General features: G+C 37.7%; 1 protein-coding gene and 1 long non-coding RNA gene across 2 annotated transcripts in view; both read left to right on the plus strand.

Moving 5' to 3' along the window:
- Window positions 1–4,613: 4,613 nt before the first annotated feature.
- MCU (mitochondrial calcium uniporter) overlaps window positions 4,614–23,314 on the plus strand; it is a 180,543-nt gene continuing 161,842 nt past the window's right edge. Inside the window, exon 1 of the mRNA XM_081267038.1 lies at window positions 4,614–4,795. Coding sequence (XP_081123164.1) covers window positions 4,649–4,795 — 147 coding nt within the window. The 5' untranslated portion in view covers window positions 4,614–4,648. The remainder of the gene's footprint in view (window positions 4,796–23,314) is intronic.
- LOC308633852 lies at window positions 4,804–19,879 on the plus strand. The gene is made up of 3 exons (XR_014018887.1): window positions 4,804–8,601; window positions 11,971–12,053; window positions 14,176–19,879. It is a non-coding gene; the product is annotated as an uncharacterized lncRNA (long non-coding RNA).

Genomic DNA, 23,314 nt, shown 5'->3' on the forward strand with positions numbered 1-23,314 from the left:
TGACAGAAAAGATCACAGGAACTAGGAGTCTTGGGAACATGAGTAGTAATGATAGGGATATGGTTGCAGCTGGGTAGGTGCAGAGAAATGGGAATAATGATATCTGGAAAAAAGAGTGAGGAAGAATGGCCACCAAACAAGCATAGGCTGTGGTTCACCATAAATATTTGAAAGCTACACTCCTTCCCTTTGCCCTCTCCACTCATACACTATTTTCTTCTTCTTGAAGAACTGCTGATCTTGCTTGAAGAATAATCCACATTATCGGGAACCACGAAACACATCCCTCACACCTCTGAGCAAATTCCTTCATGCTTTCTTGCTCACGTCAATGAACTGTGTGCATCACCTACCCACCCTAGCTATTCTGGAATGCTTAGGCAAATACTCCATTGAGTTGAGTCATACTTGAGAGCTGACTTCAGTGTACATTTTAGTAGGAAACCTAGTTAAAGTTTCATGCACCAGGAAATCTGCTCTGATTAGTTTTAGCTTAATTGTGTGTGCGTGCTGGGGATCAAACCCAAAGTTTTGTGCATGCTAGACAAGTACTCTACTACTGAGCTGTAGCCCCAGCCCTGAGCAATCTGTTTTTTGGTTTGTTGTTTGGTACCAGGGCTTGAGCCCAGGAGTGCTTAACCTCTAAGCCACATCCCCAGCCCTATATTTATTTTTTATTTTGAGACAGGGTCTCACTAAGTTGCTTAGAGCCTTGATAAATTGCTGAGGCTGGCTTTGAATTTGTTATCCTCTTGTGTCAGCCTCCGAAACTACTGGGATTACAGGCATGCACCTTGTGTCTGGTGCAATCTATTTTTAAGAATGGACACAGAAACAATTATGCAACCATGTGGGTTTTATTGATCCTATTTTTATAAACATAAAATAATATGCAGATGGAAATGAAGGGAGACCCTCATTGCTATACAAAATTACATATAAGAGGTTGTGAGGGGAATGGGAAAATAAACAAGGAGGGAAATGAATTACAGTAGATGGGGTAGAGAGAGAAGATGGGAGGGGAGGGGAGGGGGGATACTAGGGGATAGGAAAAGTAGCAGAATACAACAATTACTAATAGGGCATTATGTAAAATTGTGGATGTGTAACCGACGTGATTCTGCAATCTGCATTTGGGGTAAAATTGGGGGTTCATAACCCACTTCAATCTAATGTATGAAATATGATATGTCAAGAGCTTTGTAATGTTGTGAATAACCAATAAAAAAAGAAAAAAAAAGACATGAAAAAAAATAAAATGTGGGAATGAGGAATGGAAAGCAAAAAAAAAAAATATGCAGATAGAAATAATTTAAAGCTCTCAAGAGGGTAGTGATCCCTTAAGGCTTCCCAAAGGTAACATGTTTTCCTGTTAATTCTTCCAGAAATCACTATCTAAATTATATATTTGTGTATATATATATATATATATATATATATATATATATATATGAATAAGGTAAGAATAAATACAGATATAAATAGGAAACAATATATAGTGGGGTTTAAGAGTAGTTGAGCCCTTATCAGCTATAATGAATAGAAATGCTTGTGATCTAGAACAACTGACAGAAAAAGGACAGAAAAGATCACAGGAACTAGGAAAATATAATACACACACACACACACACACACACACACACGAAGTTGGTGAGGGTCTTGCTAAGTTGCTGAGGCTGGCCTTGAACTTGCAATCTTCCTGTCTCAAGTTCCCTAGTTGCTGGGATTATAGGCATGCACCGCTGTACCTGGTGGATAGTCCCTTTTCAAATGGCTTAATAATAAAGTCATAATTAAAATTTTTTTTCTGTATGTATATGTTTGGTTACTTTGCTATTCTTTATTAATGTATTATCACTAGAATGACCAGTATGTCTGTGGCACATAAATTCCATATTTGGAAAAACAGAAGAAAGACAATTACATTAGGCCCCAACTTCCTTAATAAGACTCCTATATTGCAATAATTAAGATAAAGAATAAATAAATGGGATGGATTCAAACTAAAAAGTTTCTTCTCAGTAAAAGAAACAATCTGTGAGGTGAATAGAGAGCCTACATATTGGGAGCAAATCTTTACCCCTCCCACATCAGATAGAGCACTAATCTCTAGGGTATATAAAGAATCAAAAAGCTAAGCACACACACACACAAAAAACTAAATAACCAAATCAATAAATGGGCCAAGGACCTGAACAGACACTTCTCAGAAGATGATATGCAATCAATCAATAAGTATATGAAAAAATGTTCATCATCGCTAGCAATTAGAGAATTGCAAATCAAAACTACGCTAAGATTTCATCTCACTACAGTCAGAATGGCAGCTATTAAGAAACAAACAACAGTAAGTGTTGGTGAGGATGCAGGGGAAAAGGCACATTATACATTGCTGATGGGACTGCAAATCGGTGTAGGCAATATGGAAAGCAGTATGGAGATTCCTTGGAAACCTGGAATGGAGCCACCACTGGACCCAGCTATCCCTCTCCTAGGTCTATACCCAAAGGAATTAAAAACAGCATACTACAGGAACACAGCCACATCAATGTTTATAGCAGCACAATTCACAATAGCTAAACTGTGGAACCAACCTAGATGCCCTTCAGTAGATAAATGGATAAAGAAAATGTGGGATTTATACACAATGGAATATTATTCAGCAATAAAAGAGGACAAAATCATGGCATTTGCAGGTAAATGGATGGAGTTGGAGGAGATAATGCTAAGTGAAGTTAGCCAATCCCAAAAAACCAAATGCTGAATGTTTTTTCTGATATAAGAAAGCTGATTCATACTAGAGTAGGGAGGGGGAAGCATGGGAGGAATAGAGGAACTCTAGATAGGGCAGAGGGGTTTGGAAGGGGAAGGGAGGGGGCATGGGGTTGGAAATGATGGTCGAATGTGATGGACATTATTATACAAAGTACATGTATGAAGACATGAATTGGTGTGAATATAGTTTGTATACAACCAGAGATATGAAAAATTGTGCTCTATATGTGTAATATGAATTGTAATGCATTTCACTGTCATATATAAATTTTGAAAATTAATAAAAAAGAAAGGCAATTACAGTAAAATTTCTCAAAACACAAAGTAAGGATGGAGGGAACGATCTTGGTTCATAACCAGAGCTGACAAAGGCACAGAAACAAAAACAAAATTAAAATCTATGACGATCTTAGTAAGAAGGTGTGAAGGGATGAAAGACAAGGGAAAAATGGCACAGCATGGATAAATTCATAAAATGCAGTTGGGATAAATATAGATAGATGGAAACTGTAACTGAAGTTGCTCTAGGAATGTCAAGGATTTCCAACATGGGTGGGGCGGAGAGAGGGTGTTATTTTGTGCAGCTGTTGAATGGGGTGCTCATTCCTGAGTTCTCATTTTCCACTTGTTGGGCAATAAAGCTTTTTGGGTGAGTGGCATGATAGTTTCACCCAGAGAAGCCAATCATTTTACTGTTCTAGGGCTGGGCTTAAGAATTAAAGGAAAGGTTCCATTTCACTATTTCATTATTCTTGACCAAGAAAGTACCATTTAGGGAAAACTTTAAAGAATACTATTAGAACATGTGGTAAAATTTTCTTCGTGTGCTTTTGTTGTTGTTGTTATTTTGTTTTAACTTCACCTTAGGCTATTCTACAAATTAGTTTTCCAGAATTTAGGATAATACTTGTATTTGCTTTCTTAACTGTTATTCTGCTTCAGATTTTAAAAGGAGGTTTGAGAATTAATCAGATCATCATAATAAGCACATAGCAAGAAAGTATCTTCTGAGGAAATTCTGAGCCCTTATTAGGAACCTGTTTCTTGCAGAAAGACATATTTTCAAGAGAAAGTGACTAGGAGTTATTTCAAAGACTATTTTAGCAGAATTATGAAACTCCTTTTAAAAATCTTTACATGGGTTTTATTACATTATCAACTGGTTGTTTCTACAGTTTAAAAAAGGCACACTGGGTCAAGTATGGTAGGAAACAAAGAGTGCTGCTTCCGGAGAGTGTGAGAATATCAGTATAAAGATGCCGTAAAAATAAACTGAGCATTTGAAGTGTGTACAGTCTGTTGGCATGTCCTCATTCCGGGACTTCGGTATTGCAATCATTCTATTCCTTCGATATTATGCTACACATCACAGTCATTAGACCACTTTATGATGTAAAGTTAATTTCAGCATATAACTCTGGGCATGTCGTTGAGAGTCAAAGCATACCTAGTTAATGGTTATCAATTTGGTACCCATTTGCCAACTTTAGAAGACTCACAACTCAACTTGGAACAAAGCTTTGCATAGATGTCTGTTTCCCTAGTTACCCTTATCATAGCTCTATCCTTGGTGAAGATTAGCCAAATCGAACATGTCATCATCTCTTATTGCTGTATTATGAGGGGCTCGGGTGCCAATTACCGGTTCTCTAGAATTTGCCTGTAATTGACTATGTCCCACAATAGGTAACTCTGGAAGTGACAGGCAGCCTCAAGTGGGGTTCTCCCGTCCGTCTATTGGGCTTTGCAGGAAGCCCCGCCTCATCAACTCAGCCAAGGGCGGTAGTTGGCCCGGGGTCGGTGAGTGGCGGCTCTTAGCTCCGCCCTAGCCGTCCGCTGCGCTGCCTGGGTCGGCGCCGTTTCCAGTTGAGAGATGGCGGCCGCCGCAGGTAGATCGCTCCTGCTGCTCCTCTCTTCCCGGGGCGGCGGCGGGGGCGCCGGCGGCTGCGGAGCGCTGACTGCGGGCTGCTTCCCGGCCCTGGCGGTCAGCCGCCACCGGCAGCAGCAGCACCACCGGACGGTGAGCGAGCGCACCGGGCGGCTCCGGGGAGGGCGGGGCGGCGCTGGCGTGGCGGAGCCGCCGGCGGGCAGGCCGCCGGGGCAGCGGGCGAGTTACCTCAACTCCCGGCCGTTCCCGAGGTTGCTGGGCACCGAGGAGCCGCCATGCCCTTCAGGCGCCTGCGGCGGCGACCAGGAAGGGAGGGCTGGCGCGAGGAAGCCAAGAGGAGGAGGAGGGGCGACGGCGGGGATGTTCCCGCAGGACTGGGGACACCAGGGCGGGGAAGGGACGGGACGTGAACCTCTCCCTGACCCGCCTATGTTCTCGGTCCCTCCCTCCTTCTTTCTTAACAGCTCTGCCCCAATGCTCCGAACTGAGCCCCGTGCAAGTTGTCCCTCCTCCTCTTGGCGGGTTGGGGTGTCCTAAGTTGCCGCGGCTGCCTTGTGTATGTGTCAGAAGAGTGGCAGTGCCATGCTGCTGGAAACTGTCCCCGGAGAGCAACCCAGGACCCCAGCGGGGCTGCTCACTCGTCCTCTCTCTGCCCTAGGGGAACGGCCAAGAAGGAAAATCAAACTTTATCCCCCTCTCTGACTTCCTGCATGTGTGTGTGCACGGGGGCCAGCTTCCTCGAGATGGATGCTGCATTGCTTCAGGAGACCAGCTCCATCCCCTCGGGTCCTTAAAGGTCCTCAGTGGTTCTTTCCGAGGGCTGTTTTTTGAGCTTCACAAGTGCCTGAAGAAGGAAGGGTGGGCAGCAGGCACAGGGGAAGAGAATATGACAAGTTGTTCCCATAGGCAGAGATTTGGTGGTTGTATTAACCAGTTACTGCTGGGTTTCATTGGCTGGCAAAGAAAGGGAGTTTCTATTTGAACAGCCTTGGGGTGTGTGCGTGGAGCTGGGAGGGGTGGGTAGGAGGGAGAGAGGGAGAGATTTCTTTTTTTAATTTATAAAAGATCAACTTGGCAGGGAGTTCTTGACCTAACAAGTCAGCAGGTTCCCGTTCCTTTGGACTTTCTAGACCCATATGTATTGGGCTCTGGCCAACTCAGAGAGAATGAGTGTAGATTTTATTTCCTAGGGCCAAGTCGTGTAGTGTGGTAGGTAAAAAGGATGATCACTGCAGACAGCTTAATGGGAGGAACTAGTGCCTTCAGTTCTCAACAGACACATCACCTGTCTTGTTCTGATCATATAGCTCTTAAGAGGAAACAACTGCATGTTTTCAGAGAAGATACCCTCAGACCCATGATAGCATAAATTGTTGAAAGAGCTGTGAAAAGAACTGATGCTCTGCAAACGCAAGATAGTATTGCTATTATTAGTCAATGTTATGGACCCTATCTTCATTCCTGTGAGAAAATTGCACTTTTTCATATTTAGCATACAGGCATATTGCTTTGCTGAAGCTTTTGGGTGAGAGCCGAGCTTTTCTTTAGTTCAGTTTACATTTATGTGTTTCATAGCCTCGAATTATATGTTTTGTTCTCTTAAAAACATAAGGTGACCCCAAAATCTGATTGCATTCCTCTCTCTCCCAAACTATTTAAAGACTTCCCAAGTTGTCTTTCTCTCTGCTTTTTGATAAGACATTGTCTGACTTTGCACAGTTTGTTTTTAATACTGTTTGGGTGTGGTATTCATGTAGCATTTTAAAATTGTGTTTCATAGATTTTCGACTGTGTGAATCCATCAGGCTGTGAGTGTCTTCCTTGTGGGGATACTTTGGGAAAGTGTTCTTCTGTGCTATTCTGGGATGGGTAAAACTGATGTGCTGAATTTGTAACTGAAAGTACATTTACAATGAAGTGTTATTTCTGAAGGACAGAAGTGTTGTCATGGGAATGGTGACTTGTAAATGAACTCAGAATTCTAAGATTTTGAAAAAAAAGTTGAATCTTATTATTTAAAATGTGTAAATGAATTTTCAATTTTTCTGTGATTGCTCTAAAATCATCATGTGACCTGCTGTCTTCATCTGATATTCTATGATTCCTCAGCAGACAATTTGAAAAGTATCTGTTAGAGATTAAATTCTTGATATTTCTTGCCTGAAATTGAGGCCCAGAAAGGGGAGAAACTTGGCTGAGATTAACACAGCTGTCATGTAATAGTTATAGGACTCCTACTCACCCCAGATATTATGACCTCCTTGTTGTGTTGTTTTTATTATAACTGCAATTGTTCCTTTTCATCTTTGACCTCCCTTATAAAATTAACTAATTGTCTGCTACAAAGTTATTGGTATTTCGAAATCCTATGAGCAGGAATTCTGTTAGTAGATGTGATTTGAGGCACGTGTATTAGGTCAATGTGGGAATAAACAACTTTCTGGAAAGAATAGATGTTCTTATAAGAAGGTACATGAGAGACACTAAGATTGACTCTTGCACAGGAGACATCCTGTGTGTGTGCAGCAGATGGCACTCTGCATTGGCCTGGATCACAAGTCCAACTTGTGCCACTTTTGTTCTGCTGTAGTGGGTATGGTAAATTAGAGCAGGGGAACATAATCTATTATAGTACTGCTTAATTTTTTGTCATATTTTTGGAAATGCATCTTTTCTAAGTTTGGTGAATGAGTTCAATGTGATACAGTAGTTCAGCTGATTGGTAAATGCAATTGCAGAGTTAGAAACATAATTTCCCCCCCATTAAAACATCTTTCAATGATTAAAATATTATCTCCCCCTGCCCCCCAATACTAGCAATTGAACCGAAGGTTCTCTGTCACTGAGCTACATCCCCAGCCCTTTTTGTTTTTTGAGACAAAGTCTCACTAAGTTACCTGGGCTGGCCTTGAATTTGTGATTCTCCTGCCTCAGCCTCCTGAGTAGATGGGATTATTGGTGAGTATCTGGGATTACAGGTGTGTGTCACCATGCCTGGCCTTTTATTTATTTATTTATTTTTTTGAGGTGGTAACCATTAGATGTTTGAGATGTTGTTCAGGCTGGCCTCTAACTCCTGGGTTCAAGAGATCTATCTGCCTCAGCCTCCCAAGTAGCTGTGACAGTAGGTATGTGCCACTGTACTCAGCTTTAAAAAATCTTTCAACTGAGTAAATGGGAGTAAAGGTATAGTGGCTTTTTCAATATTTTTAGCACCATGTAGTGTAATTTTTCCCTTCCTGTGTAAAGAACCTGTTATTGCTGTCCAGATTGTGACTGTAACTGAGACTGTTATAAAATGTTTGCTGTTTTCCTTTCTGTATGGCAAGTGAAGGTGGCTGCTATTTTCAAGGGGCACTGCCTTTCATTGTGGGCTGAAAATTCTTTGCTAAATCAAACTGTCTCATCTCTGATTAGGACAGTCTGACTGTTGGCGTTTCCTACTGATCAACTGCTGTGAATTACTAAATCTCTTTCTTTTCATTGTACTGTGACAGTTTGTAGCTGTCCTGCTCTACTTTACCCTTCGCAGTTCTTTTGACAGTGATACTCTCCCAGCTAAGACTGAAAGTTTTAATGAATTCATATTGCCTAATACCAATCATAGTTTTTTTAATTGAGTTTTTGATGGTCTGGCCCAATCTTCCTTTGCCAGATCCTCTGCAGCAGATACTTCACTGTACTCAAACCTATCTCTGCACTGTCCCTAAGTGTCCCATACATCTATACTAAAAGTTTATGTAGTTTTGGTAGCTCAATTTCAGCCTTCACTCATAATCCCTCCTCAAACCTCTAACATCTATTTTAGGGTAGAGACTGTGATCTGCAAATCCTATTTTGGTTTATTTTGAGACAGGGTCTATGTTATTTATTTTGCCCAGAATGGCCTCGAACTCTTGATTGTCCTGCTTCAGCCTGCTGAGTAACTGGGACTACAGGTATGCACCTGGCTACAACTTCTTTTGAATCCAACATTTTTGCTAAATCCCTTTTAGATAATGTTTATGGTTAAAAACAGAACTGGTATTAAAATTCCTTTAAATAGAGGTGCGTTCAATAAGTTCTAGTCTGAATCTTTATATGTGTGATTCCTGGCTCTTATTTTTTAAAAAATCTTTGGTACTGGGGATTAAATCCAAGAGTGCTTTACTAATGACCATATCCCCAACCTTTAATTGCCCAGGCTGGCCTGGAACTTTCGATCCTCCTGCCTCAGTCTCCTGAGTGGCTAGGATTACAGATGTGTACCATCATGCCCAGTGATTCCTAACTCTTAATCCCTTTCCTCTCTGTCCTGTCTTCTCTGAATTCTGATAGGTTTTATTATCTTTAGGACACAGATTGACATTGTCTTGTTCTCTAAATGTTTCATTTGTTGGCATCTTATCTTACTGGAGAGATAAAACAAAAATGTATATCTTCCCCGTCCCCAACTTGTTTAATAGTCTGTTGCTTAGGTAGCTGAATTTGGGTGATTGCTTTAAGCTTGGTATTGCCAGTTCTATCTTCTGTTGTATGTTGTACTTCTTGAGGTTAAATTGGTGGAAAGAGTTGATACCATTGTATTAGTTTTGTAGTGTTCACTAACTTTCTGTCTCTAGTCACCAAAGGATGATAATTAACCAGATTATTATAAGTATATACTTGAATCAGATTCCAAATTTGTTATTGTTACTGTTCTTCTATACTAAGATTTTGAGAGTGAAGATAAATATGTTTAAAACAGGCTTCTTTTTTTTTTAAGGAAGCAAACATTTTTTTATTCATTTTAAAAATTTTCTGTAAAATATTTGAGTGAATGAACTTGAATGCATCCAACAAATTCTGATTATTTGATTTTTTCCGAGTCTCAAAGGACTATTGTATGTTTTTTATGGAACTCAGAATACTCTAACAGAAAACTTAAATAGAAAATACAGTAGCAAGAATTGTGTAATTAGCTTGGCATGTTGACATATGCCTATAATTTCAGCAGTTCAGGAGACTGAGGCAGGAGGATTGCAAGGTCAAGGCTAGCCTCAGCAATTTAGCAAGACCCTTTCTCAAAATAAAAAATAATAAAGGGCTGGGGATGTACCTCAGTGGTAGAAGGCCCTAGGGTTCAATTCCCAGTACTCTATCAAACCAACCACAATCAAATAATGGTATATTGGAAGCTGGGCATTGTGGTGCATTTCTGTAATCCCAACTTTTTGAGGCTGAGGCAGGAGGAGGATCACAAGTTGAAGGCCAGCCTGGGTAATTTAGTGAGACTATTTAAAAAAAAAAAAAGGGATTGGGAATGTAATTCAGTGGTAGAGTGCTTAGCTAGTATATGCAAGGCCTTGGATTCAATCCCCAATACTACAAAAACAAACTAAATCAATAACAATGATGTTGTCTAAGACAGTACATTGACTGCCATTGTTTTCTGTTTTGGGGGGGCTGTCTCCCCACTGAAATGAAAGATTTCTACAAGAACTTCATTAATACCATTTTAAGTATAACTGCTGGAGCCGGGTGCAGTGGCTCATGTAATCCTTGTGACTTGGGAGGCTGAGGCAAGAGGACTGCAAGTTCAAAGCCAGCCTCAGCAAAAGTGAGGTGCTAAGCAACTCAGTGAGACCCTGTCTCTAAATAAAGTACAAAATAGGACTGGGATGTGGCTCAGTGGTCAAGGGTCCCTGAGTTCAATCCCCTGCACCACCCGTCCCCCAAAAAACGAATAACTGCTGGGGTGTTGTTTTATTTCTTTTCACATTCTAGCTCTGTGCCCCTACAGGTTTTCTTAAAAATTATTTGTTTTTCTGTGATTAAGGTTAAGATTACTTAACATCTTGGAATATCTTCTTAGTCTCAGGTTTTGAATCCTTTATTTGACTGACTAATGTCCAATCAGGGTTCATAAATATGTTAGATTTACTAGACTAACATGTTGTGAAGAAAAGGAAGATGTTATTGTGGAGAATGTATACTTTACAGAATTCTAGAATTAGAGCTCAGAGTGACTGTTGAGGAAATGGGAGCAACAGTGGTGAGATGGCTTCTAGTAGATCTGAAAACTGATCATCTAGTTTTCTTAGTTATTTCCCTATTAAATTATATAATACTGGGTTTTATTTAAAAAATCTACTAAGACTGGTTTTTAAAAGTGAATTTGGGTCAGATTCTTAGAGTAAGTACCTGTGTTAGTCAGCTTTCCATCGCTTTGACAAAATACCTGAGAAAATCAACTTAAAGGAGGAAATATTTATTTTGGCTTATGGTTTCAGCCCATGGTTACTTGTCTCTATTGTTTCTGGGCCTGTGGTGAGATAGTACATCATGGTGGCAGAAAAGCTGAGGTAAAATATATAGCCCCCAATAACCCACCTTCTAAAGTTTCCATTGCCTCCCAATAGCCCATTAAGATATAAATTCATCAAAGAATTCAACCATTGGTGAAATTAGAGCTCCCATGATCCAGTCACCTCCTTGAAGGGTCTATTGCTGCTCTGGGGGGGGGGGCCAAGGATTTAACACAAACCCTTTGGGGAACATTTCATATCCAAACATTCTACCCATGTAGCCCAACTCAAACTCAGTCTTGATAAGTACTTTCTGAATTAGATTAAGCTGACATCTCTTAAAAAAAAAAAAGTCTGCCCTCTGCAGGTTGAAAACAAAAGGAAATAATTCATTTATTTCGTTGCACTTTGTTAAATGCTTGCAGTAAGACAGCCTGTGTAAAATGAAAGTTGACTTAAAGCAAATTAATTTTAATTAGTGAATTATTGGCCCACAAACCATGTATAGGCTTGAATCTTTTATGTTGATGAAAATGTAACTTGGTAAATTATATTACCAACTGGGCCTAATAGCATGCTAAAGCTAAACTTTTCTAATGCAGTTCTGGAATAACTGGATAATGTGACATTGCATTATGCCACCTCTCTTAAAAATAATAGCCTTTTCCAAAGTTTTTTTTAACAACATTAGTCATATTTATTAACTTAAAAGAGTGGCGTGTTTACTTTTCATGCTTTGTTACTAAGGTTTTCAATTTTTACATATTTTTTTACTTGTTATTTATCATCCATTTTGTTATTTGAGGAGTTCTTGTAATAATCACTGGAAAATTGCTGAGGTATCCATTAGGGTATATTATGTTGTCTAGAGGATAGTAAAAATATGCAGTCCTGAACTGCATTTACTTACAGCTAGCAAGATCTTTTAAAAACTTATTTATTACCTCACAAGACAGGTCTTCATTGTGCTTCTTCTTCTTCTTTTTTAGTTGTAAAGTGACATAACTTTATTTTATTTATTTATTTTTATATGGTGCTGAGGATCCAACCCAGTGCCTCACATGTGCAAGGCAAGCACTCTACTGTCGAGCCACAACGTCATTGTGCTTCTTACTTAATCTGTAGTAAGTAATGTTACAGTATATTTAAGAGTATTAATGTCTGCTTTAAACTTTAGTTTAGAGAAAGTTAATGTGACTGATAATTTAAGGAGAGAGAGATTTGTTAGCTTGAACTACCTGATCTCTATAAATACAGACACGTAGAAGAAAGCATCTAAGATCTGAGGGCATTATTTTTTTTTAAATTTTCATCATAACCCTAGGAAAGGTATTATTATTCTAGTTTTATAGATGAGAAAATTGAGAATGATATAGGTTCACTTGTTCCTAGGTGTTATGAGCTGTTCTAGTGCCAGGGATGCAAAGATAGGCAGGACAAATGGCTTTGGATTTAAGCCAAGGTCTGGCAAGAACTAAAGCTATATCATACTGAGTGACAGCGTGAGTCCTCCTTCCTCTTCATCTGCTCCTTCACCTTTGTTTCTTTCTCTTGTATCTACTGCAGTTTTCTTCCAAGAGATCTCAAGGTCCTTTTCACTCACTACATTTCTTAAATATAGTCTAAGGTATATCCATCCCTCGTGGGGTTCATGGTAGTTAAGTTTGGAATGCTAAAGAATTCCAGTAAATCTGGCAATTATTGAGTATTGCTTGAATACGAGACACTTTTTAAGAAATCACTTCTATTGTATTACACAAAAATCCTTTAGGCAAAGTACTACTCTGGTGCAGATGAACAATGAAGACCTAGAAAGATCCAATAATCTGGAGTTAGTCATTCAGAAAATATCCATGGAACTCATCCTTTTATGAGACACTGTGCTAAGTGCTGGTGCTACAAGACTTCACAGTTTAGCCAGGGGACATTGTGAAACAGTATAACTGGCTGTGCTGCTGATTTGTTTTGCCTGATGGAGGCTCTCTGGGAGTAAGCATTCAGGGAGCCCTTTTGGAGCTGTGGAAGACCTCACAGAGGAAACATTGCTTGAGCTGAAACGTGAGAAAATATAGCATGTGACAGATTGGAAAATTGTTGTTGGCATGAAGGAGTAAGATGTATTTGAGAAGCAGTCAGTAGTTTGTTACATGCAACCAGAGTATGGGCAAGAATAGTTGGAGATTAGGCTGGATGGCACTAATGATACCAGTTATAGTTAATATTTATCAAGTACACAAATGCCAAGCTCTACATTGTTTTTCTCCACTAATTCTTGCATGGCATGAGTATTGTGTTATCCTTATTTTACAGATCACTTTGTTTAAGTAATTTGCATAGGATTGCAGCTTGTAAAAGACACACAGTAAATGGCTTGTTCAGGATCACACAGCTAGCAAGTGGTATACCTGACATATCAACCCAAGCAGCCTGGCTTTAGAGTCTGACTCTTAACCACTGTACTGAAGGGGAGGGATCAGACTGTAATAGTGAAGAAATCCGTAAAGGAGTTGAAATTTTGTTCTGTGTGTCCATTGTATTTCAACCACATAGTACATTTGCATTTTTACATCAGGATCCAGTATGTGTGCACATTATGTGCTGCTAAAACGAAAGAAAAGTCTCAAGAAAGTATGCATAGATTCTGTTTTGTTAAAGAAATACTGGTGGGGATGCTTCTAAATTGAACAACTTAAGCTACAGTCTGAAAAACTGCTTGTCGGTAGATGAGCTGCTGAAGAATTAAGTAGGAGAACCTCTTGATTTAGATTTGTGCTTTTAGGTAGGTCACTCTGTCAGCAGGTATGAGGGGTGGGTGGAAAGGATGGAACCAAAGAAGCAGAGAGAGCAGTGAGGAGCAGCTCAATGGACCAGGCAAGAGATGCCTGAATTAGGACAGTAGCATTGGGGGTAGAGAAAAGGGAATAGAGAAGAGAGAGATTTTAGAAATAAAATTGATAGAACTTGATGACTGGATATGGACTATCCTTTAGCTATTACCAGGGAGAAGGGCAATTCAGCTTAAGTCTGACTTTATTACTCAGGCCCTGAAACTTTATTTCTTGACCTTCTTTGAAGTATTCATTTTTATAGTAATGTTAAAATGCTTTATTATCTTTTCTATGCCTCTAATTTTGTATTTTAAAATGTATTGTTGTGTTTAATTATATTTGAGATTTAAAAATTTATATATCAAATCAGATGCCCACCTTATTCTCATGTTCCTACCTCCCCTTTCTTTCCCCGTAGAAATTGGAAGATCTGCACCGCAGTAAGAAAAGGTACACACAGCATGAAAAGCACTCAGCAAATCTTTGTTGAAGGAGTGCATTCTGTATATTACAGACTTCTAAAGCTTTGTGTAGTAGCTCTTAATATTATGTTCACTAATTAAAGGAATACTTTGTGTAATTTTCTTTGACTTTGTTCTTGTTAACTCTCCATTTTTGTAATATACGAGTTGATAAAAAGCTCTAATTACCTTAACTTGTTTTGATTCACTTTAGGAAATATTGACCTATTTTCCCCCTTTTAATTTGTTTAATCGACACATAAAATTATACTATTAATGGGGTACTGTGTGATGCTTTGATACATGTATATATTATGTGACATTAAAATCAGTGTAAAAATATATCCATCTCTTCAAACATTTATTATTTCTATGTGGCAAAACATTGCAATATTGTTTCATTTATCTACAGTTACCCTACTGTGCAATAGGGCACCGTCTCTTTCCTGTTGTAAGTAGATTTTCCTAAGAATGAAATCTTTTTTTCCTAAAATTTTAGCAATCTTCATTTCCACATTAGAAATGTAAATATATGAGATTCCTATTGCTTCTACCACCCCAGTCTCTCAAGAGGTATAAACATTAAAATAAAATGATTTGGGGCCAGAGTTGTGCCTCAGTGGTAGAGCGCTTACCTAGTATGCATGAGGTACTGGGTTCGATTCCTGGCACCACATAAAAATAAACAAATAAAATAAAGGTATTGTGTCCATCTACAACTAAAATAAAAATGATTTGGAGTGATTCTCTTATCATTTTAATTGACTAAGTAGCTTACTTGATTGGTTTATTTAGAACGCATAAATTCTTCAGTCTTCTAGCTAGTATAATACAAAAATAGCTGTTAACTTCCATAACCACAGTTTTTAAGAGACACTGCAATATCTACTCTACCAGAAGAGGTTATATTTGCAACTTAGTTGGTGAGATTTTTGAAATCTGATGAGCAAAGGATTGGTGTACCATCACAGAAAATTTCTGTTAGTTCTGAAATAGATAAATAAATGAAGAGGTGATAGAGTGTGTTGTGTGTGTGTCCAAAATAAAAGTAATTGAAGAGGATTTGATGATATGTGTTATAATAGTCAGGAATTTGAGTTCCATTCCTCTCTCTTTCATTAACTTGCTATTTGATCATGGAGGCTGGAGTGTAGTTCAGTATTAGAGCAATTGTCTTGCATGTGCAAAGCCCTGAGTTCAATTTTTAGTACCACAACAAAAATAAGACAAAACAAAAAAAGGCTATTTGATCTTGGACAAGTCACTTAATCTTGCTATTTTTTTTAATATTTACTTTTTAGCTGTACACAATATCTTTATTTTATTTATTTTTAAATGGTGCTGAGGATCGAACTCAGGGCCTTGCACGTGCTAGTCGAGCGCTCTACCATTGAGCCACAACCTCAGCCCCAAATCTTGCTATTTTTATCAGTTAAATAAGGATGCTTGATTAGGTGAACCTGAAGAACTTACTAATTCAATTATAAGATACATTTCTTTTTTTTAAGGGAATAACATGCCCCAAATATTTTTTATTTTATTTATTTGTTTTTATGTGGTGCTGAAGATCGAACCCAGTACCTTATACATGCCAGTTTACTCTGTATTCATTCACCATAAATGATTCATTAGCCTTTAGCCTCATCTTTTCTTGTCTTTTTTTCTCCATTTCAAACTATGGAAGGAGTGGAGAGAGAGGTGAAGATGTGGTAGGGAGTCCAGAGAGTTGGGAGAAGAGACAATGTAGTTATGGATGACTATTAAAGTGAGATTGGATAGTACTGATAAATTAATTGAGTTGTGGCTACCAGACCAAAATAGAAAATTTTGTTTTCCTTTGTAGTTATGCTATTGGAATTCTCATTTTGAAAACCTTGGTAAGTAAGTCATTAGTTGCCCCTAGTACCTTAGAGGCATAAATCCTTCCAGCTCTGTGGATCCTAGTACAGTGTCAGATTGTAGACACTATCATTGTTGGATGAACTACCAGAACTGGTGAGTTAACAGTCCTAGAGACCATTGTCTAAATCCTTTAACCTTTGGGAAAATATAGCTGTAGATCATCTACTCCTGTAGCCCAGACACTACAGTAGTAGAGATTATAGAAATGTCAAGAAGGAATAACCTTTCTTGTTTACACAGCAGCTAGTAGTTTTAAATACAGTTCACATTATGCTGAAACAAGCAGGACTATATAAAAGGCTAAGTAATAGTAGTAGTGAGAAATGATTATAAAGTGGTTATTTAAAGGCAGGCTAGAGATATAGCTTAGTGTTAGAGTGCTTGGCTAGGTTCAATCCCTAGCACTGCAAAGAAAAACCAACAAGCAAACAAAAATTGAAAGCAATTTAAGGAATGATAGAATAACATCATGGCATGTATTGGTGGGGGTTGGGCAGTGCTAGACACTGCAGGTGAGAGAAAGGAACTATTTGAAAATGGTACTGCCAACTTTAGATTCTTTACATATATAAATTTCCAAAGATGACAGATTTTGGGGGGTGTTTATTTTATTTTTTAAACTTTATTTATTTATTTATTTATTTTTATGTGGTGCTGAGGATCAAACCCAGTGCTTTACATGTGTTAGGCAAGAGCTCTACCATTGAGCCACAACCGCAGCACAGGAAGGTTATCTAACCTTCTGAATTTCCATTCTGCCATTACTGAATTCTGTATCTTGTACTGCCAGAATTCTGCTAGCTGCCATGAAGCAATGCTGTGGCAAGTGGCTAAGTGTGATAAAAACCTGTTTTTTAAAATTTTAAAATAGAATACAGATGTCAGAATACTTTAAAAAATGTATTTAAAGATAGTTTCAATGTAGTGGAAATAGTAAAACATAGGAGAAGATTGAAGGTTTTTCAAAAATTTGCTTTTTATGGAATTCCTTTTTTTTTTCCTTGTAAACAGAAGATCACTTTCTTATGTCCCTGTTGATCTGCCAATTTCTCTTGTTCCTCTTCTGATTTTTGGGGCCTAGTGATAGAAGCTGCTGAATAGACAGGAAAAATGAATGATTTTTTTTTTATATCACAAACTTTGATGGTGATTGTGTTTACAAGTACCTATATAGAGTTCACATGCCTGATGTTACATGTGTACATATTAGTAATTTTATTTATTTATTTATTTTTTAAAATGGTACTGGGGATTGAACCCAGGGATACTCTACCACTGAGCTACATCCCAGCTGTTTTTTTTTTTTTTTAGTTGTAGTTGGATATAATATCTTTATTTTTATGTGGTGCTGAGAATCAAGAAGCGGGCGCTCTACCACTGAGCTATAGCCCCAGCCCCCAGCTGTTTTTTATTTTGAGTCAATGTCTTGCTAAGTTGCTGAGGCTGGCCTTGAACTTGTGTGCCTCCTGCCTCAGACTTCTCAGTAGCTGGGATTATAGATGTTGACCATCACATCATTCTATATTTTATTTTTTTTAAACCCCAAAGAAAGTGAAACATTAGACAAAATTTTAAAATTTTCAGTTCTCACTTAAGCCTCAAAACAAAGTGTTTAAGCATAGTCGAGATGGCAAAATAGGACTTTAGTATAACATGGTATTACAGAATTGTGGAAAATTCATTTGTTTTATAGAGCTGAACTCTACTCAGTGCTTTCTTTAGTTTTAATCTCACTCTGCATTGGTCTTTGATTCAGAATGAATTCAGGTTCTTAGTATGAGCAAGTGCCGCAAAGTTGGGCAAGCTTTTAAATGTGTAATGACTTTCTTTTTAATGATTGCTAGAGCTGTTAGCAGTAAAAGGAGAATGAAAGGGAACTATAAAAAAATGAGTATTTTGGGTGGATTAAAAACAGAGACAAGCTGTGGCCCTGCCAGCATCAGAAAATCATGGCACCGATAGAAGAAAAGACAGAAGAAACTGCTGAGGAGCATGCTCTCGAATGAGCACACTTGGAAAGGCCTTCTATTAGCAGAGGTTTTCTTTTCTTCTAGGGGTGGAAAGGAAATTACATTGTGTTCAGATAAATATCCAAGATAAAATTTTTCTTTTTAAATTATGAGGTATATCATGTTATAAAATAAGTGGAGTGACATAATGTATGTCCTCTAGCTTGAGAAATTAAACACTGTAATTATGTCCCCAAGTACTCTTCCTTAGTCCTGTTTCCTGTTCTCTCTCCCAGAGTAACATTCTCTTAAATTCAGTGTTTACCTTCCATGCATGCATTTATCCTTTTGCTGTATAAATTTGTATCTATAAACCGTATATAGTATTATAAAGATGTTTTACAACTTTGTTTAGAAGATATTACATGATGTATTCTTCTGCAGGTTATTCTTTTTGCTTAATATCTTAAAAATGTTTAATTGATACATGTGGTTCTGGTTCATTCATTTTTAACTACTTTGTGGCATTTCTGTCTCTATTTCATGTATTTAGTCATTCTCCTGTTGTCTGAATGTGTTTTTAGCTTAATATTTTGAGGGGCAGGAAAGAGAAATCTATTATGTCATTTTTTAAGTTGGAAAAGGAATGTTGTTTTGACTTTGAGAAAAGCCAATTTCCTTTTTTAGTGTGCAGTCCCGTTTATTATAATCCTGGGAAAACCCTTTGTACTTCCCCCAGAGGAGACAGAGAAGGGTAATGTTTCATTACACAGATGAATATGTCTTGTGCAAAATGCAGAATAACATCTGCTGTAATACAGCAAGCTCGTGAGGGATTGAGCTGCTGCAGCAAAAAGCTTGGTTTTCTTCACTAAAATTCTCAGATTTTTCAAGTGCAGACTGGCAGTGAATGGAAACTTGTTGGCATTAATTCATTGTTTCTTTCTGAGTGTTTGGAATTATATGCTATTTGGATACTATCTGCCCAGTTTGTAAAAGGATATGTGCCACTTACGGTAAAAAGATTGTTCTTGAATTGTATTGTAGTTTTATGGAGCAAGCCAGAGGAAAAATGAGGTCTAGGAAAGAGGAGATATAGTTGGTGTGAAATAAATATTTGTTTTAATAATAAACGTATTAATCCATGTTTATTCTTACTTTGTAGTTATAGTTTTAAAAAGACAATCTCTGATAGATTTTATCTTCTCAATTTCATGCTGTTTTTCTTTTGCAACAACCTTGATAATGGTTTGAGCATTTTTACGGAATACATAGTGCAGAGCTTCATTCAGGTTGTCCCGCCAAATGATTTGCTATATAGTGCATTAACCAGAAATGCTGAGGCAGCTAGGGAAACACTAATAAATGGGATGCTTTCCAGGGATGGTAGCTAAGGCAAAACAAACAGCAGCCAAAATTAAGAAGAAAATGTTACTTAGGCACTCAAACTGTAGTCTGGCCAGATATGCTATTAACACCGAATATCTTCTTCTAATTAAATTAATTGGGACCTGAGCAATTTGAAACACCAGATTGTTAAAAAGAGTGGCCAGTTTTAAGCATATTAGAACTATGGGTCATGTAAGAACAGTCTTTTGGTTAAAACTTATTGAGAATGAAAAATTATCTTTGGGTTTGTTTTTTTTTGGGGGGGGGGATAGATTCTGGATCCTTAAGAATAATTAAACTCTGGGACCTGTTTGTTTCTTCCATAGTTTTGAAAGAAAGGGTGCTGAATGGATCTCCAGCAAAGGAAGAGTTATTATTATTGTTATTTTTGTTGGAATGAATCATGGAGGAGAATGATTAAGAATTAAGAATTATTATTATTTTTTTTAAAGAGAGAGTGAGAGAGGGGAGAGAGAGAGAGAGAGAGAGAGAGAGAGAGAGAGAGAGAGAATTTTTTTAATATTTATTTTTTAGTTCTCGGCGGACACAACATCTTTGTTGGTATGTGGTGTTGAGGATAGAACCCGGGCCGCACGCATGCCAGGCGAGCACACTACCGCTTGAGCCACATCCCTAGCCCCAAGAATTATTTTTGATTTTTGTTTTTTCACTGTTGCTTTTCTTGCTAGTCACACTTTTTTTTTTTTTTTTTTTTTTAAAAGCCCATGCATAGTGTAGGTATGGAGAGAGAAGATAGTGGTATGGGAAAGGACTTCTTTTATTTTTATTCTTGTTTTGGAATGATCTCCAGTCATTTTCAAACAGAACCCCTATTCCAGAGAGTTGTATAGGTAGGCAAGTGAATTGGATGTTTTTTCTTTTGAATGAACCAAGGTTTCTCTTTTTTGTGAATGAATTTGAATAGCCCAAAGTGTCTGTTGTCAAAATTTCTTTTAATCAAAACATGTTTTTTTCCTTATTTTCTCATCATTTATTAGAATTCTATCAGTTTTTTTATAGATAGGGTGAAAATTTTTTTCTTCTTTAATATAAAAGTATTTCAAGGGTTGAGGACATATAGATCAGAGGTAAAGCCCTTGCTTAGTGTGCATGAGTCCCTGGTCCATCCCCAGCACTGCAAAAATTAAAAACAAAACAAAACAACAAAAAAGGTAGTTAAGAGTATTTCTAAAAGTATTAGTTTATGTGCTCACTTCAGCAGCACATACACTAAAATTGGAATGATACAGAGAAGATTAGCATGGCCGCTGTTCAAGGATGACATGCAAATTTGTGAAGTATTCTGTACAAAAAAAGAGAAAGTATTAGTTTATATGATTTGTTGTTCCCAAATTTTACGTTTGCTTGGATTTACCATGTGATAATTCAGAGAAATAAAGTATAACAGTTTCTCATAATCAGTCTGGATTAATTCTGTGTTACAATTTATATTCTTTTAGAAGTACTTTCTTGTTCTAAGGGTCACTGTAATAACTGGTAACTAAGAATAACCTAATCAAGGTTTTTCAGACTTTCTTTTCTTATTTGGCATTATATGCTGCAGTACCCATGTTAGCAGGCTCAAGAGGGCCCTTACCTTTGTCATTGACTTTACTTTTTTCTGTTCTTTTAGGTCTTTCACTACCATTCCTACAGTGGTTGGCAAGATATCGTTTCCACCTCACTCTCCATGTACCATGCCAGTGACATCTTAGCTGCTAGAGTGTGGAGCTGGCCTGTGGGAGTCAAGTAAGTGCCTTTTTTACTATTTGGCATGGTTTTTGCTTACTTTGCAAAGCCATGTAGAGAAATTTCTTAAGATTAGTTTTTAAAAAGGCACTTGCTTGATCCTTGTGGGTTGGCTCTTTGCTCCAGCCTGCTGTTGAACACCTGGTAGCTAACTTGGGGCTGAGTTTAGTGAGGTGACTGTTGCAGAATGGAACATTTTTGCTGAAGGGATGATAGATTTGATCCTTGCTTGAACATTCATACTATGAGCAGCCCCATCTCAGAATAAATCAGAATTGTTAGCTTAAGTAGTTATTCTAGCCTCCTAGAAGTTTAACAGGTTATGGATGACCAAGAGTTTGTTGGTTTAAAACAACGGGGTTGCATGAAAACAGAACAGCTCTTCCGGGAAGCCAATGACCTTGATACTTATCTTAATTATCTGACCTAATATATGGAAGCAGTCATGGTTGACATTAATCAGGTTTGGGTTTTTGTGTTTGTTGCTGAAGTTGCTAAAACCTGGTATTTTACTTTTGCAGGTCATCTTGTAAATTTTGCCTATATAAATTAACACATCCCCTGTTATATCATAACAACAATGTAAGGGAGAGTGTTTTCCTGCTCTGTCTTAGGTATTGGTGATATGACGTGTTCACGCAGGGGAAACTTGAACATTGACAGGTATGTGAAGATCATGATTCAGAAGCATTTTCTCCCAGCAAACAAAACAGTTTATTTCAGTGTGAACTTATGATGTGGTTTTACAAAGTTTATCTTTCCAGTTGATTTCCCTACCCACTGTGAGTATAGAACTAGGATTGGCAAATGATAGTCGAAACTGCTGCTTGTTTTTGTAAACAAGCAAAGATACATTTAACATATGTTTAAGGAATGTATGGAGAGTTAAACAAATCAACCTTATGCCTTTTTTTTAAGTGGGCACAGAAATATAAGATTATGAAGGGAGCCATTGTATTACCGGAGCTGTTATAGTCCTGTTTGTGTTATAAGCTTTTATTGAAACACAGGTTCATTCATTTACATGTTGTCTGTGGCTTCCCTTGTATTACAGCAGAGTAGAGTTGTTGCCACAGAGAGCTTATGGTCTGTAAAGCATAAATATTTATTATCTGGTTCTTTAATAAAAAGTTTGTCAACTCAACTGACCAAGTTAGAAGAACCAAATGTCAGTTTGTTTTTAAATACAAACTTGCTACAATCACAGTCAAATAGGCTTCCAGGAGTATGTCAAAATGTTGCTGACTAGCAAATAATATTTATTTTCAATAGTGGTATGATTACTAATACAAGGTAAATGAAATGGAAAGCTAGCTATAATGGCAGTTGAGATTCATCTTTCATTCATTATATTTTCTCTTTATTGGCATTCAGTGGTAGGATATTTTGTTTAAGATCCTTTAAAGGTTTTTTTAGAAAAGGGTAAAAAGATTTCACTACGATATCTGGTATGGTCAAGAAGTGATAATGGAAGACCTCCTAATGCATGGAAGACTTAATAGTTAAAATAGATGTGCAATCATAGTTATTGAGGAACCAGATATGTTCAAGGATCACAGAGTAAATCAGTGGTAGAGCTAAAATGACAGTTGAAGTTGCCTGACTTCTCAAGTTCTTTCTATTAGGTCCCACATCATATTAGCGGCTGCTTGTTTTCTTTACTAGTTGAAAGTCATAATCTATTTCTTTTCCTTTATTTTTCCTGAAGTAAAAGCAGACTTGATGATTTAAGTCACAAAGCTAGGACTGTTGAAATGTTGACCTTATTTGGAGTTTGGATGATTTTATTTTATGGTTGAAGATTACTGGAGGATTGCTTCTTAATGAATCATTCAATGCTTTGAGTGTACACTCAGAAAGCTTAGATCGAATGGCATAAAAAAGGAAGTCTGAGCCTTCTTCATAATTTTATAGCTATGTGCAAAACTTAAATTGCATAGAGTGTTCCACTTATTTGTTTATGTATCTAAGCCCATAGATGGAAAATATGTTTATGTTTGTGTGTGTGTGTGTGTGTGTGTGTGAAAGAGAGAGAGAGAGCGAGCGAGCGAGCACGCGCGCGCGCAAGCTTTTAAAATTTATCAGGATTGCATTCTGAATGAGTTTA

The sequence above is a fragment of the Spermophilus citellus genome (assembly GCF_964194105.1).
Source record: "Spermophilus citellus genome assembly, chromosome: 15".
In the NCBI taxonomy this organism is placed as follows: Eukaryota; Metazoa; Chordata; class Mammalia; order Rodentia; family Sciuridae; genus Spermophilus; species Spermophilus citellus.